The 16763-nt window shown below is 55.2% G+C and overlaps 1 protein-coding gene and 1 long non-coding RNA gene across 3 annotated transcripts in view; one reads left to right on the plus strand and one right to left on the minus strand.

Annotated features, from left to right (window-relative positions):
* The window catches only part of ABL1 (ABL proto-oncogene 1, non-receptor tyrosine kinase), a 143191-nt gene that overhangs the window by 116410 nt on the left and 10018 nt on the right, over positions 1 to 16763 (plus strand). For both annotated transcript variants that reach the window (XM_047829834.1, XM_047829835.1), the window contains exons 4-7: positions 5878 to 6150; positions 13574 to 13658; positions 14480 to 14657; positions 16403 to 16587. In XM_047829834.1, the coding sequence (XP_047685790.1) occupies positions 5878 to 6150; positions 13574 to 13658; positions 14480 to 14657; positions 16403 to 16587 (721 nt within the window). The remainder of the gene's footprint in view (positions 1 to 5877; positions 6151 to 13573; positions 13659 to 14479; positions 14658 to 16402; positions 16588 to 16763) is intronic.
* On the minus strand, positions 4190 to 8419 carry LOC125150240 (uncharacterized). Its single transcript, XR_007146285.1, has 3 exons — positions 8248 to 8419; positions 7045 to 7138; positions 4190 to 4643 (listed from the first exon to the last, which is right to left on the minus strand). It is a non-coding gene; the product is annotated as an uncharacterized LOC125150240 (long non-coding RNA).

Below are 16763 nucleotides of genomic sequence, written 5' to 3' on the forward strand. Positions count from 1 at the left end.
TCCTCACTGGTAACAAGATTCTTGAAACCCTGCTTACCCTCGCTAGAGGTGATGCACTCTTGGTATTTTGTATTCCATTCAGTTCGGTTTCATTTTCTTTAAAAGTTCTGGCCAGAATCCCCTCAATTTATTTCATAGACCCCCTAGTGGGTCACATCCTGCGGTTTGAACATATCGCACATACTTTGTTTTGGGTATAAGTGTATGCAAAGTAAGTTGCTGGAACTGATTGAAGGTTCTGTGCATTCAGTACTTGTGTAGATGTTGGGGCGCCTGGGTGGCTCAGTCGGTTGAGTGTCTGACTTCGGCTCGGGTCACGATCTCGCGGTTGACGAGTTCGAGCCCCGCGTCGGGCTCTCTGCTGACAGCTCGGAGCCCGGAGCCTGCTTCAGATTCTATGTCTCCCTCTCTTTCTGCCTCTACCCCACTCACAATCTGTCTGTGTCTCAAAAATAAATGAACATTAAAAAAAAAAAATTATGTGGATGTTGTCAGATTACCTCCCGTAGAAATTGGACAAATGCGTTTCCTCCCCTTGCTTCTGGTGAGACCTGCACCCTGTATGAGAAATTGTGTCCCTCCGCCTCATTAACAACACTGTGTTTAGCAGGCTCGTGGAAACCTCTGTCCCGGATGGGCCACGACGGTCTCTCGTTAACGTGTAACGTATGCGCATCGTGTTTTGAGGGATCCCTGTACCATTTACTAAATTTCTCTTTTCCTACATGTTTGAAATATACCAGATTAGCTTATGCATTTTGGGTCTGTCGATCTGCTCTCTGTTCTCTTCCCATACCAGAATTAAAATATGTTTCAGCGTGGGGTAGGGCTGGGCCCCTCCTCCTAACCCTCTTAGCATTTTTATGGCTCTCCTCACCCAAAACGAATGCATGTGTGTTTCTCTTTTTCACATTCTTCTCTGTTGTCTTTCGCGCACATCCCAAAGTCTTCTGGCCGAAGTCCTTATTGCTGCTACCTGGTGCTTTCTGTGACGGCAGAGGTTTGTACAGGAGCACAGGGGCTTGCTGATGCGTGACCACAGACCGGCCCTATCAGCTTGTGTTTTGGGGCCTCGCCCTACCCCGGATGTGGAGCTGGGTCCTTCCATTCTGCAAGGGTGCATTCCAGGGTGGCGGGCCCTGTGAAACCGTGCCTTGAGACCACAAGGGTTCCTCTGTAGTGAATTAGAAGAGCAGAGCACCCCGCCCGTGAGGGAGGTGATCTCCCGGAGCCGACAGCTTGCTTCCCATCGGTGCTGTTTATCCAGCGGTAGTCAGTTGAGGTCTGTGCTGCGAGGGGCCCCGGTTTCTCCTCCCTGGAGTTGTTTAATCAGGCATCCTAGGAACAGATTCGGGCAGGCATGATCTAGTTTGACGACTCATTAGCCGCCGGTTGGTCCAAAATACTGTTCAGAGGGGGAGAGTAAGGCCTGCGTGTGGGATACATGATTCAGGGAATTTGAGAGGCGTCCGATGAGGATGCCAACCCGTCGGTCGAAAAGCCGGCCAGGGGTGTGCCAGGGGCTCCTTTCATTCCGGGTTGGAGCACAGGGAACTCATTCGACCGGGCGGTGTCCGTCACTGGGCGCCTCACCCAAGCGTGCTGGGCCTCCTGCCGTCTTCCCTCCCTGGCAGAGACCCCTCCCTTCAGCTGTCCGAGCACCTGGAGACGGCTCGGCCCCCGGGGTTATCGGGCCGGCCATCTGCGGAGGCGCCTCTCTGTGAGGCCTGCACTTGAGGGGCTGTGTGGGGTGGGATCATGTTCCTGGAATGAGGGGAACAGCGTCAGAGGTAGTGGGGGCGGTATCACAGCCACGCATGAGACCGTGTGGCTCGGCCCTGAAAAAAAAAAAAAACTCACATAGCAGAGCCTTGATGCAATCCTTTTTGGATTTCTGAGGGGAAAATTTAAGGTCGGTAGGAGGGACGGGCTGGGGTTGCATAAGTTTAATTCTTATTTTCAAACAGCTAATCTTCACACAGCGGCTGAATATGGCAGACTCTTCTCCAAGGCCCCAAAAGATTTCTTTGGTGCCTCCGCCCTCTTGGCTCTGGACCGCTGCTGTTGTCATGTTCCTAAGCCTCGACAGCAGTTGTGGCCGGCCAGTCGGCCCCCGGGGCTCGGGGAGCTTCGAGCTGGAGTCTTGCACGGGCCGCACCAAACTGAGCCATCGCCGCTCCTAGGACTCTTGACGGTCTGGAGACCCCCACGTACCCCGGGGTCAGAGTGTCGCGCTCTGTGCTTTCTCCAAGCTCCCTGCCAGCTCAGTGGAGTCAAAGGCGCATTCCTCTCCACCAGCTCCCCGCCTGGATCATTTTTAGTTCTGGCTATTTGTGTCTGCACTTTATTTACTTCTGTGGGATGCCACTGTCAGGTTCCACAATTCCTTGTAGCCCTTGAAGCCCTTGTCCTTTTCTTCAAAGAAGTTCCCAGGTGACGCTTATTGTCACGGTCTGCCGAAGTGACAGGTTCAGGTTGACAGGAATGGAATCTGGGCTTAAGCTTTAGCAGAGGTGGCAGGACGGGCCAACCGCACAACCTCTTGAGTTTTTCAGATTTACCCACCCTGACGGTGGCTTGGCAGGTGCAGGCATTCCGGGGAAAAGCCTGCTAACACGTGGCTGACTTTCCCCTTGTCCGGGAGACTCGGAGCATTATTAAGTCCTGCTTAATTAGTAAGTCCTGCCTTCCTGCTGGACTCTGGAAGCTCTCAGGCCAGGCTGCCTGTAACCTGTAACCAGTACCTCCCGGGTGGGACTCCGGGGTCTGAGGCCCCTAAAGGGGGCACAGGACTAAGCGCTGATAAGCCTGGCCGTGTGGCTCTCAGGAGGAAAAGCTGTTTCTGGCGAGCTGCTTTGACGGGTCCTGTCTTTGGGGTTCCTGTGCGATCAGGAAGAGGCCCAGTCCCGGCTGAGCAGCCAGAGTGTTTATGTGATCAGGTGCGCAGGATAATGACATGCCATTCATGATGCTAATTTCACTTTCTTCTCTGAACGTCTTGATGCTGATTTCACTTTCTTTGATCGGGCCATGAATTCCTGATGCAGACCACCCAGCTCACTAGCAGAATGCGCAGAGCTCAGAACTAACCGGAAGGAAGCCTCCAGACTTGACTGTTAGAAGATGGTCGTGCACTGCGCTGGAAAGGGAGAGTAGCTTTAATATTTAATAAGCGTCGGTATGTAAATTTTATGCTGACAGAAAGTCACAGGGTCTGTACATTTAATTACAGAAAAGGATAAAGTGGGTGTGAGCAGCGAAACCTCCCGTAACTCTGAAATCTCTAGCAGGAAGAGCCTGTGAGGGAATCAAAGGGGACCCAGCACGAATTCTGCATAAACGAGGGCTTGGGGAGCCATTAGCATTCTGGGTGGTTGAGGGAACTCGATCCTCCATCCGATCCTCGATTCTCGATTCTCGGGTTGGAGAGCATTCCTTGCAAGTTCCCCGGGGAGAAGGGGAGAAGTAGGTAATGAGCCTTGCTCCCAGGTGACCTGCACCGCCCCCCCCCCCCCCCCCCCCCCGCCCTGGGGAGCCCAGCAGGTGGACAGGCTCTTACTGTGCCAGTGTTGGGGGGGGGGGGGGGCTTGGATTCCAGGGAGCACTTCTTCCCTCTTGTCTACACTCCACGGTAGCGAAAACAGCTGCCCTGAAACAGGACGGCTTGGAACACTTGGCACCTGCAGTGAGGTAGTTGGACAACTGACAGAGTTTTCCAGAGAGGGGTGGGATGTGGGGCTGTCCCCACATCCCACCCGGCCCTGCCCACTGACAAGTGTGCCAAGGACGTCACCGTGTGGACGTTCGGCTCGGGGCAAGCTCCCAGGCTGGCGGTGCCTGTGCTCCCTGCCTCCTCCCAACACCTTCGTGCACCCTGAGCACACTCAGAGTCAGGTTCTCGGTGGGGCCTCCTGGTGGGCCTTCTCCTCACCCTGAAAGGTCCTGCCATTGAGGGGCACCGTCTTGCAGAGGGACGAGTCCCCCAGAGCTAGAGGCTCTTTCTCGACAGTTCTTGGGTTGCTCAAGAATTTTGTTTCGCTAGGATTGCAACCAAAAGATTGTAAATTACAAACCCCTAAGTCAGAGTTGGCCACTGGCTCGCCTGAGTTTTAAAACTCTGTCATCTCCCCAAGCGAGAAAGAATCCTATTTACCCTCTCGAGGGTTGCAAATGGCATCGACTCATGCATTCGTTAATATTTTCTTCTTTGAAAATACTTTAATTCTTTCCTATTACAAACTTACAGAAAGCGGTGGGGAGCCTCCCATAACCGACAGCCAAGGCCTTGGGCTGCTGTGTGCTTCAGGCTGTTTCTTCCTTTTTCTGTTTCCACCCCACCCCCCTCTTCTGTTTTTAGGTAATCAAGATACTACAGCTATAGGTGACTCCTGTTCCCTTTTTGTCTTCCTGCCCCAGGCATCACCGCTCTTTCAAACCCGCGTTCCTCCTCTGTCTCTGTAGTCAGGGCAAGTCTTACGAACGCCTAGTCATGATTTTTAGTGTCCTTTCCCCCTTCCCACACTCGCTGGCTGCCCTTCATGAGCTGGTAGGTTCACTGATCCCTTGTCTGCCTGGAGCCCAGATGTCCTGTGTGGATTACAACGTGGAATTGTTTAATGTGGAAGCACTCCCTCACCGCCTCCCTGAAACGAACAAAAAAAAAGAAGAAGAAAGATAGCTGTCACCATCCACTGCTTGCTGTCTGTCGGCTGCTCTTTTCCTTTCCTTTCCTGTGTGTTCAGACGAGAACCACACGTGGACGGGTTGTGTGCACTCGTGTCTATAATCCTCTGTCCTCCCTTCCCCACGGCGGAGGAGGCTGTGTGGCCCTTGTGCACCCCCGATCCATTCCTGGCTTGAGCTGACCAGGGGCACCCATGGTGGCATCCAGCTGGGGTTTGCAAGCCTTGGCCTCTGGTGCTCCTTAGCCCAGATCGAGGGAGTAAGAATGAGAAAGAGATTTTTGTTTTGTTTAGTGATTTCCATCTCGGGTCACCGTTTAGATCTGGATAATTATATAACTATAAGTAATCATTCTAGGTTTCAGGTAATAAGCGTAATTTTAAACAATTACTTTGTTGGGGTACCTGGGTGGCTCAGTCGGTTAAGCGTCCAACTTCAGCCTAGGTCATGATCTCACAGTTCATGGGTTCGAGCCCCACATCTGGCTCTGTGCTGACAGCTCAGAGCCTGGACCCTGCTTTGGATTCTGTGTCTGCCTCTCTCTGTCTCTCTCTCTGCCCGTCTCCCGCTCAGGTTTTGTCTGTCAAAAATAAATAAACGTTAAAAAAAAACTAAAAACAAAAAAAAAACCTTTCTTTTTTAGTCTGCAAATACTAAGTTCTGCTCTTCGTTAATGTAATCAACAGGCATTTATTTAGTGCCTATTATGTGCTCATTTCTTGTTCTCCACACTGGGGATCCAGGATAAAAACAGACCACTTAGGGCTTTGCTCTCAAGAAGCTGACATTCTAGAAGGTGTTGACAGACAGGAAGTAATCCAGCAGATAAACAGGGACCGATCAGCCAGCGGTAAGTACAATGCAGAGAAGGAAGGAAGGTGATTCGATGACTAGTGCTGGGTGATGACTAGGTCCAGTGGCACAGTGACAATGACATTTACCCTGGGCTCGGAATGGTAAGGGAGACCCAGGCGTATGATGATTAAGTGGCCGAAGGATTTCAGGCAGAGGGAGCAGCAGGTGCAAAGGCCCTGAGGCATTTTATTGTATCTTTCTGCTTCGGCAAGTAAATTCCGGCAAGTGTCGAGGAGCACAGTCTAAGTGATTTTCTGCACACTCACTTAGGCTCAGCAGAGTTGTCTAGATGTGTGTGTGCCCGTGGGCTGAAGGCTGTGCTGTCTCTGTTTCCCTCAGCTCTACGTCTCCTCAGAGAGCCGCTTCAACACTTTGGCGGAGTTGGTTCATCATCACTCGACTGTGGCGGACGGGCTCATCACCACTCTCCATTACCCGGCCCCCAAGCGCAACAAGCCCACCGTCTACGGCGTGTCCCCCAACTACGACAAGTGGGAGATGGAACGCACGGACATCACCATGAAGCACAAGCTGGGAGGCGGCCAGTACGGAGAGGTGTACGAGGGCGTGTGGAAGAAATACAGCCTGACGGTGGCCGTGAAGACCTTGAAGGTAGGTCTGGGGCTGCCGCCGCGGCTCGCGGCTGAACACGGTTCGTTGCTGCCGGTGGGCAGCCCAGGAAGGGCCTCTGCAGGCCTCGGCCGACCTCTTCCGACGGGTTCAGTCCCCCTCCCGGACTCCGTGCCTCCACGGAGGGTGAGTGCTGAGGCACGCTGTGGTTTTTGGTGTAAAAAGATTAGTCATTCGGAGAAGTTTTTTCATTCCGTGGCAAGAATCTTTTAAAGCCGTGGGTTTCCGTTCTGTCCGTGTGGCCTTTGAATCACTTCCTATTGAGACGCAGGAGAAGGAGGGGAAGAGCTGTGAGTTTTGAAAGAAGGGGATTTAACCAAAATGCGTTGGACTCTCCAGTGGATGTTTGTTGGCAGATCTGAAAGGCAGGCGCGTTGGGCGTTCCTGGCAGGTTCCATCCAGTTCTGTGTAGTGTGAGCCCCGACTGCTGGAAACGGGAGCGGACGAAGGCATGAAGGGGACGTCAGGGCTTCTCACTCGGGTTCCGCGCCATCGTTCTCTCGTCTGCACTAACGCGTGGTGTTCGCAGTTTCTGGGCGGGGTTTGAAGTTCTTTGAAACCTTGAGGCCAAGCAGCGGGTTTCATCTGGGGCCCTCGGCCTTCAGGATGTGATCTGAGCTTTTTACCTGTGGCCAGAGCGCCCCCTAGCGTTGACCTGTGCCATTTGCACTTGCTGTAAGCGAACCGATTACCCTGACAACCACGCGGAGGCTGAGGGGAGGCCCTCCTGTAGCCGTTGGACAAGAGGAAGGGAAACCTCCACCCGGCTGGAGGAAGGGACCCCGGCGCGCGCACGCTTCTCAGGAGGCCCGTGGGGCACGTGCTTGGAGACCCGGGCAGCCAGATCGCTTGCCTTTCAGGGACTCTGTTACTTACCTGCCGCCTGTACTCAGAGGTGCAGCAAAGTGGAAATCACAGTTTCTGGCTCGTGTAAAGTGATGCTTCAGAGAAAGACTCGCAGTCTGCAGTTCTAGAAAACAAGGGTGGCTCGTGGCGCTCATATTGAACGTACCCCGTTAGGTCAGCCCTTGGAGCAGGACTGACGCTTGTGTGTTGGGGGGGGGGTGGGTAGCATGGTTTGGGGTCACTTGAGGACTCCCGGATACTTTCCAGACGTGATTTTTTAAAAACTCAATAAACACTTAGCGAGACCCTCGCTTCTGCTTGCCAGACCCTGGGCTTAGCCCTAGGGTTTTAAGAGTAGAGTTCTTCACCTCAGGCCAGCCTAGGTAGGTAGAACAGCGCAGTTGGGAGGAGAGACGGGCAATGACAGAACCTGCAGCGTGGGGTGACCGGGGCCCGAGGCAGGAGCGAGGCGCCCTCACACCGCACAGGGACGAGGTGGGGGGGGGGGGGGACTGGTGAGCTCCCCGTGGTGGGGAGAAAGTACAGGGTGGGTTGGTGCCGGAGTGGAGGAGCGGAGGCCTGGACAGAGGCGGAGGGCATAGAGCCCACGGTAAGTCACGGAGGCTACGGAGCCGGGGACATTCTCCTGGCGGCAGTGGGGCGCAGTGAAGGGTCTGATCCGCAGGAATAAGGTGATTGGATATGCGCTGCCCCGGCCGCTGCCCCGTCCCCCCACCCCCAGACCAGGCAAGTCCAGGGAGAGGCGTGCGCTTGTGCTCAGTGTCCCGATCTGGCACAGGGCTGAACACCAGGCCGGCCTCCGGGCCTCGACCAGCTTGAGAAACCGTTAAAGGCCCGGGCATCACCCACACGCTCGCCAGTATTTGCACACGTGAAACAAAGAGGAACAAAAGCACAAAATTCCTGGTTTCCACCCAGCAAGGCTTGTTTGAAAACGTTAGAAAGAGGGAGAGTTTGCACTACTCGAAGCGTGGGGAGGACACAGTCCAGCAGCTGACGCTGTGACATTGGTTCCTGAGCCGCCACCAGGGAGTCAGGGCAGGGCGCCTCCCGGAGGGACTTGTCTGGCAGTGGTGGCTTTCTTGTACCCGCAAATCAGACTTATCGGGAAGTTGGGTGCCTTTTGGAGTCTATTTCTCTAATGATACGCTACTAAACTTTTTTTTTTTTTTATACTTTTAACGGTTTTCCCCAAGAGCCTTATTAACTTACAGTCCCACAGCCGGTAAAAAGGTACAGAATCTAGTTGTGTGGATTTCTCGGAGTCGTCACCCCAGGTGATAGCTAATTAGGGAAAAGTGAAGGCGTCAGATTCTAGAGATGTATGTCAACCCGAAATACAGTACTGGGCAAGTGCTGAGTAAATTATCCCTTCTTCCTCCTCCTCCGCATAAGGCACATCTCCACAATAGGGTTCCCGCTTGTCCAGTAAGATTGATAGCACCCTTTGGGGCATTTATCGCCCCTGGAGAGGTTGAGAACCTTGAGTGGGTTCTAAATGACAGTTACGGTTACTGTTCATTGAGCTCTTACTACGGGCCTGCAGTCTGAGCGCCCCGCTCCGTGTGTAGCATCTCACTTAATCCTCACAGGCACCTTGTAAGGGAAGGGCCCGCCTGTCGCTGCCATCTCAGGCTTGAGGAACGCGCAGTGCGGGCGGGCCAGGCAACTGGCCTGGTGTTACCCGCCGGGGAGCCGCAGACCCGGGGTTCCGGCCCAGACATCCTGCCCCAAAGCCCGGCTTCTTTCTTCTCCTCCTTTCCTTAATTGTCATTCCAGTCCTCACCCCTCGCACACCATGCAAAATACGTCAACCACAGTCATGCGTCTTAGACGTCTCCCATCCCCATCCCCTCCCCCCATCCACTTCCCCTCGGGTGGCAGCTAGATCTCCCTCGCTCCTCAGGACGCCTTGGAAAGCCCTGGCAGCTCTTTGCACCAGACCCCAGCCGGGCACCTGAGTCTCAGTCTGCTCCCCACCATCCCCTGGTCCGTCCCATCCTGCCTGTTTTGTGTCGCTGGCCCCTCAGAGGGCAGAGGCAGACCCTCTTGAAGCAGCAGGGGGTGGCAAGACCCTGCTTTAACCCGGACTCTGTGTTGATCCACCAGGGAACGTTGGGTCCTGTACCTTCAGGGCCGGAGACCAAAAAACGGGAGACAGGAGGGTGCTAGGCTGACCCCTGTGGGCGGGAAACTGGAATTACAGCAAAGGCCACCGACCGGACTTGCTGGTTTGAATTTTGACATTATTCACCAGGTCCTAGGCTTAACTTTACCTGCGTGTGATCAATGCTAAAGGTGGGATGTGCCTGAGAGAAACAACCGTCCAGTACAGGGAAGTCCCACGTTTCAAATGAGCTGTATTCCAGAAGTTTGTTTATGAGCCCTCCTTTTTTTCCTATGAAGCCGTTCTGGAAGTCCTAGAATCGGGGAAAGGCTGCTCTCGATCTCATGTGGCATTAGGATTGGCTCCTAAGCTCCTGACAGACTTACCGTTAAAAAAGTGGAAGATAACGTTGATGAAAAATGTTAAGGCTTAAATTCTTTACCTGTTTTTCGAATAGGTAACCTATGCACACAGTATCCTCCCCCCTGGATTTTTGTGCCCTTCCGGAAGTAGTCCACGTGCGGGTGTCCCTTCTAACCCACAGCATGCTGTGGACACTGCCCTGCACCTCCTAGTGTCCACCCCACGTAGCTCGGCACCCGTTCCACATCCGTATACGTACGGGGGTCTTGCTTTCGCGTGGATGTCTTCCAGCGTCTAGCAGCCTTCAGCGGGCATTTGTGTCCTTTCCAGTACTTTGCTGTTACAGACGGTGCCCCAGGGGTTCTCCCCGTTGGCCGTGAGGAGACTGTCCCGGTGCCAGTTTGCACGCGGCCAGCCGTGCTGAGAGGGTGCCTCCGTTGCCCTGCTCCGCCAGCCTGTTTTGGTTGGGGTTTTGTTTGTGGTGTTTTCCCCCAGGCAGTTGGTTCTACTAGAGAGCTGCAGAAGTGAGCAGAGAAGCCAGGGCTCCAGGATGGCCCTGGACAGTCGCACGCGCTGGCTCTCTGACTTCCGAGGGGGCTGGGCCTCAGGGAGAGAGGCCGCGCGACCTGGAACCCACCGTTGCGCGCTCTCGCGGCGGGTTCTGTTCTGGCCGTGGGCTGGATACGCCTGCGAACCCGAGGACCCGAGTTCTGGGGGCTCGGTGTGTGGTTGTTTCCGCGGATCTGGCGGGTGAACCGCCTTCCTCGGTCCGGCTCCGAAGCCCGGCCCCATCTCTGCAGCCCCGTCTCTGGCGGGTGCGGGATGCTGCTTCCCTGGGGTCGTAACCTTGCTCCCCTGACACTTGGTTGAGAACCAGGAAGCGAGGTTCTTAGACGTCTCCCATCTTAGCCCCTCCCCCCGGGGACTTGGTCCCTGCTGAGACTCAGGGAGGCACCCGTGGGACACTGAGCCGCCGATGTCTCCGTTATGCCGGAGAATACCTTCACTTGGGGGCGAGGCCAGGGAGCAAAAAGGGTGAATGAAGCTGGTTAGAAAACCAGAAAAACAGATGTTGGGTCCGGAGAGTGCCTATCTGAGAAAGACAAAAACGAAAACATGGGGCGATATTAACTAAAGACCCAGCCCGTCTTTCCTACAAGCACTGTGTTTAGCCGGCTTCTCAGCCGTGTTCGTTACAGTAAAAGTGGGTCCAGCCGGCTGAGTGCTGCCCGCGTCTGGGTGCGGTGCTCGGGACTCTGCGCACGAGGCAGATGCTGCTGTTTTCCCGGTGTGTAGACGGGACCTTGTTCAGAGACCTCTCTTCTCTGGCGTGTGAATAACTGAGCTCTGTACGTGGTCACACAGCGGCAGGGCTTGGTGCACGTAGCTCTGAAGCCATCCTTTTAACCAGGCCTTCATGTGCATCTGGGCCAGGCCAGTCAGTCCCCATGAGGAGAGCCGGCCGACCCACCTGACTTCCAACGGACAAGGCCGAAACTCCGCGTTCACTCAGTGGTGCTTTCACCCTAATTATCTGTGTTAATTTTACTCCGTACATGGGAGATGTCTCTTTGAAAAGATGACAGAGGGGCGCGTGGGTGGCTCGGTCGGTTGAGCGTCTGGCTTCGGCTCAGGTCATGATCTCGCCGTCCGTGAGTTCGAGCCCCGCGTCGGGCTCTGTGCTGACAGCTCAGAGCCTGGAGCCTGTTTCGGATTCTGTGTCTCCCTCTCTCTCTGCCCCTCCCCTGTTCATGCTCTGTCTCTCTCTCTCAAAAATGAATAAATGTTAAAAAAAAAAAAAAAGAAAGAAAGTGTTTAAAGGAAAGGGAAGGAGCATAACAGGATAGTTTCCCCGTTAACACAGCTACTAGAAGAGAGTGCTGCTGGTAGTGGCAGCTGTGGGTTGAACCCGGCCGGATTCCACCAGGGGGAGACAAATCCATGCCGATTGCCCTGAAAGAAAAAAACAGGGAATTATCTATACCATCCACACGTGTGTGTTTGTGTGTGTGTGTGTGTGTGTGTGTGTGAGTGTGTAGGAATGAGGGGGAAGACAAAAAGACGGGCAAGAAGAGGAGAGGGATGGCTCCGAAAGCCGTATCGTTGTTCTCGCATGTCCACGCCTCTCAGGATCTAGAACGTGGTTCTTCTAGAGAAGCGGCGGGAGCTGTCGGAGCCCACGATCTCTGTGAAATGGTTTCCCTGTGCGGAGTTGGTTATTGTGGTGCTTGAGAAGAAGGAAAGCTCCACTTGCCCAGAGAGCTGTATTTGAGAGCTGCGTCGTGAACCTCCTGTGGGCCAGGTGAGGCTCTTGAGGCCCCCGGTCCTTGCGTGAGCAGCGTCGTCTCGGCGGATTCCAGCAGGCTTCCCGGCCTTCGACGGCAGCGCGTCACCCGGTGGACCAGACGCGCCAACGGCTATGCTCTGCGGAGCGTGTTGAGGAGCAGAGAGGACTCCCAAGAATCGAACGGCCAGCGGAGCGGTGGCAGGGATGAGTTCTTGCCCTCCCCCCGCCCCCCGTACGGCTTGACACGGAGACTACCAACGATGTCTCATTGACATCAGAGCAGCCCACGATTTTTAAAGAGCGGCAAATTGCAGCTGAGTTTCAGCCTCAGAGAGCCCTAGACTAAGTGATAATGGGCTGACACGTATCCTCAGCGGTCACGCTCCGCTTGTAGACATGATTGGCCGCAGCGGGAACGTGCTGAGTAGAGGTTGACCTGTCCTCTGGAAATCTCCACGTGCAGGGGCAAGAATGGCGCGGCCACCGGGAGGCTGCAGTCAGGACCCTTTGAGTGCTTTGCCTCCTGAAGGGGCAGCAGGCACGACCTGGAAGCTTCCACCTTGAAAATAAGCCCGAGGAAGCTTTCCTCTTGGGCGAGTCTAGTTTTCCAGGCGTTCACTCCCCATCTGCCACGCAGTCTTTCTCTCCGGGCAGACGTGGACTCCGTGTTGAAACTTGGAGGGTGGTGTTGGCCTTCGTGGCCAGGCTCTCGCACACACACGGGCCACGCCATTTGCCACCCGCTGGCTTCTGGTCGTGGCAGTCAGAGGACAGTGGGTTCTTTAAGTCATGAAGAGGTTTGCCTGAGGCAGGCCACAGCAAGCCTCCCGTGTAACGGGGCCAACTGTGGTGTGCGGGGCCAGGGGCAAGGCCCCCTCGAGTTGAGCCCCCACCCAGAGCGCGTGAGGAGATGGGGAGATGGCACCACGTTTGCTCTGGGCGTTTGCTAATATTCTTTGTTTCCGCGTGGCATTTAGATACGGTGAACTTGCTAGAATATGACATCTCTGACGATACTCGTGAATCCGTCGTTAGGGGGGCTGCTAGGGAGGATTATCGTAGAACCCGTAAATCGACCCGGTGGATAGCGGTGGTTGCTTCGTTGAGACCCCCATAGCGCTGCATTTCGGGCATCCTCTGTGGTACGGAGTGTTTTGAGGTGGTGTTCTTCTTTAGGATAGTATCGTTTTGTGTCAGCGTCTCTTCCATTAAAGTGGGTACATTTCTGATTCTTCAGGTGATATACATATATATTTTTGTAATGTTAAGTGTTTTAGGACTCCTTGGAAACCAGCTCTTCTTTAGGGAAATAGAACTATCCTCTGCATAGCAGCCCCCAGAAGCAAGTTGCCAACATATATTTACTGTTGGGGAAAATTCTTCTTTTTTTTTTTTTTCAATGTTTATTTATTTTTGAGAGACAGAGTGTGAGCAGGGGAGGGGCAGAGAGAGAGGGAGACCCAGAATCCGAAGCAGGCTCCAGGCCCCGAGCCGTCAGCACGGAGCCTGACGCGGGGCTCGAACCCACGAACCGTGAGATCATGACCCGAGCCGAAGTCGGACGCTCGCCCGACGGAGCCACCCCGGCGCCCCATCAAAGGGGAAAATTCTTTACGCCACGGGGGGCAGTAATCGATCCACTGCAGGCATCTTGCAGGTCGGCCCTGGCGAACCGGGGTGGTTGTCGGTCGAGGCTCCAGTTGGTACTAACCGTTCAAGCCATACTTTCCTGTTCGAACACTTTCTTTGCTGAGACAACTTCCTCCCCTTTTCTCCCCCAGGAGGACACCATGGAGGTGGAAGAGTTCTTGAAAGAAGCCGCAGTGATGAAGGAGATCAAGCACCCCAACCTCGTGCAGTTGCTGGGTGAGTGAGTTCTGAAGAGACGGCCTCTCTCTTACGCCCCCTGGGGTGATGCGGGCGCTATGACAGAGGAGGTGAACGTGTCTGATGTGGACGTCTGTCCTCTGGCGACACTCAGCCCGTGGTGGCAAGGAGGCCGATGCGGGATGGTGTGTGCATGGACGGAATAGGCTGTTGCTTTAAGTGGAGACCCTAGAGTAGTCCGGTGCAAATCTCAGCCGGCCTCTGAGACCAGAGGTTTCGAGAGTCCCTTCGCTGCAGTTCTGCCGTGAGCAGACATCGCCGTGTAGGGGTGACGTGGGCTGTGGGGTGTGCACCTGACCTTTGCTTCTGAACTCGGTGGCGTCTTCTTCTGTTCGAGTTCAGGGGCTCGAGAGGAAGAAAAGAGTGTGGCCACCTCCCTCCCACAGGAACACATCACAAGCCACGAGTGCTTGGGACCGTATTAGACGTTGGGCCCCAGACTTTGGGGCAGACACAGAACGTGTTTCGGGGGCTCTTTTCTTTCATTTTCTTTTCTGTTTTTTAATTTTTTTTTTTTTTACGTTTATTTTTGAGCGAGGGGCATGGAGTGTGAGCGGGGGAGGGGCAGAGCGAGAAGGAGACACACAGCATCCGAAGCAGAGGCTCCGGGCTCCCGAGCCGTCAGCACGGAGCCCGACGCGGGGCTCGAACTCGTGAATGACGAGGTCGTGACCTGAGCCGAAATCGGACGCTTAACCGACTGAACCCCCCCAGGCGCCCCCCGGGGGTCCTTTTCTGGTGCTTGTGCAGTCGGGAGCAGAGCGGCCCCCCGAAGCCCTCAATGTCTGTCTTGTTGGCAGGGGTCTGCACCCGGGAGCCCCCGTTCTATATAATCACTGAGTTCATGACCTATGGGAACCTGCTGGATTACCTGCGGGAGTGTAACCGGCAGGAGGTGAATGCTGTGGTGCTGCTGTACATGGCCACGCAGATCTCGTCAGCCATGGAGTACCTGGAGAAGAAGAACTTCATCCACAGGTAGGGGCCTGGCGGAGCAGCCCTCCTCGCAGCGCCGCGGAGCGAGCGTGGGGCCCGGGCAGCCTCCTCCACGAAGCTCCAGCCCACAGGGCGTGAGGGCTCAGCCTCCCGCCTCGGCGCTGGCGGCACGTTGGACGCTGGAACAGAGGCAGACGCCGGGCTCCTGACTTTGCCAGCTCCAGGTGCGCGTCTGGGCCCACGGGGCAGTGGATCCCCGCGGTAAGAAACACTTCCCTCGGAAGCATCTTGGACTAAGTGGAATATCCAGCGACGCCCCTCAGAGGCGTCCGTGCTCCCCGGGGAGGCAGAGCGCTCGGTGTCACCAGGAGTGACCTCCCCCGCGGGGAGGCTGGCGTCGCGCCCACACCGCCCCGCGGGTACAGCCGGCGCGTGGCTTTTGTTTCCGAGCGGCGCGTTTTCTGCGCCCGCCCCCCCTTCCCTTTATTTCATTCTCCACTTAGCTTGCCGTCCTCCGGTCCGGGGACGCGTCCACGATTGTCAGGACGGCGTCAGTGCGGTCCTGAATTAAGCGCCTTTGCTGTTCTAAAGCCCGGAGGGCTTTGACCTTCAAGCGGGCCGCAATTATCTTGCTGTTCGCATTCTTTGCTGGTGGAAATGGCTTCCTGGCAAAGTGGTGGCCCAGGCAGGACAGAACCCGATGGGCTCTGCCGGTGACTTTTGTACAAGATGTTCTCCACGCCACCGCCCTGAACTTTCCTCCCCAATTAGCTCAAGTATGAGACCCGTACATGAGATTTCACAGCGAGGGACGAGAGTAGAATGTGTGAGACGTTGGCGCTTCCTTGTAAGACAGATTTCCTGTGCTGCACGAGAGCCTGATTCCGATGCGCCTGTCACTCAAAGGGCGAACCCTCTGAGGCTGCAAATTGAGATTTCTTGACTTGTGGTTCGCTTTGCATGGCTACGTCTGTCCCCCCTTCATTTCACAGACTTAAAACGCTTTACCAAAATCCTATTAGGCACAAGTCTTCTGTATTTAATTGCTCTCTGATTGCTGACGATCAGGCGATCTTACCTTCAGCCATCGCCTAAAGGTGCTGCCTCGTCGCATCCCCCTGTTCTGTTTTGCCTTGTGATTTCATGGTTAACATCCGTGAACCAGAGATTAGACTCCCACCTCCCTGGGAGAATCCGGAGGCGAGGGGAAGCCGATTATACGGGAGAGAATTTTTAGGATACGTTCGGATACGCATCAGGAGGAAGTAGGAAAGTAGGAAACACAGTTTGGGGAGGAGGGGGGGGCGGAGTGCCATGGGCTTTATTTTATTTTGTCCTCTGTCAAGTCTGGATAGGCCACATGGAGACTCCCTCCGATGGAAGTTTCTCCCAGTTGAGGACTGGCTGGTGCCTTCGTTCCCCGTGCCTGCCGTAGAGCCGTCCTAACCCAGCAGACCCTTAGGTGATCGCAGATAGGCAGGTGTGAGTTAAAGCGCTTCACGTATTAAGCCACGACCACTCACGACAAGCCTACGAAGTAGGCACTGCCATCATCTTCGTGTTACGGGTGCGGTAACTGAGGCCCAGGGTAATGAGCTTGCTCCCGCCCACCCTCTGCTACCTCTCCCCGCGGTGGGAGCCCGGGCGGATGCTGAGGCACGGGCACAGGTTCCCGGGGGACTGGACGCGGTCGTCGGGAGGGCGCCTTCCCTCAGTGGCGGTGGATTTGCGGAGCCGGGAACGCGATAGCCACAACTCTCACGGCTGAACTCTCTCTCTTTCCCCAGAGATCTTGCTGCCCGAAACTGCCTGGTAGGGGAGAACCACTTGGTGAAGGTGGCTGATTTCGGCCTGAGCAGGTTAATGACAGGGGATACGTACACAGCCCACGCCGGGGCCAAGTTCCCCATCAAGTGGACAGCGCCAGAAAGCCTGGCCTACAACAAGTTCTCCATCAAGTCCGACGTCTGGGGTAAGGGCTGCCGCTGCGGCTCCCGGTCGGCCCTCACCTGCAAGCGTGGGCTCCTTGTCCCGGTTTTCTTTGTCTCCTTGCCTTTCGCTGCCTCCCTCTCACTCCTTCATTTGTTTTCCTTCATTCCTTAATTCTCTTTCTTACCGTTTTTTCCCTTTCTCACCTTACGATCTCTG

The sequence above is a fragment of the Prionailurus viverrinus genome, chromosome D4 (genome assembly GCF_022837055.1).
Source record: "Prionailurus viverrinus isolate Anna chromosome D4, UM_Priviv_1.0, whole genome shotgun sequence".
Taxonomy (NCBI): Eukaryota; Metazoa; Chordata; class Mammalia; order Carnivora; family Felidae; genus Prionailurus; species Prionailurus viverrinus.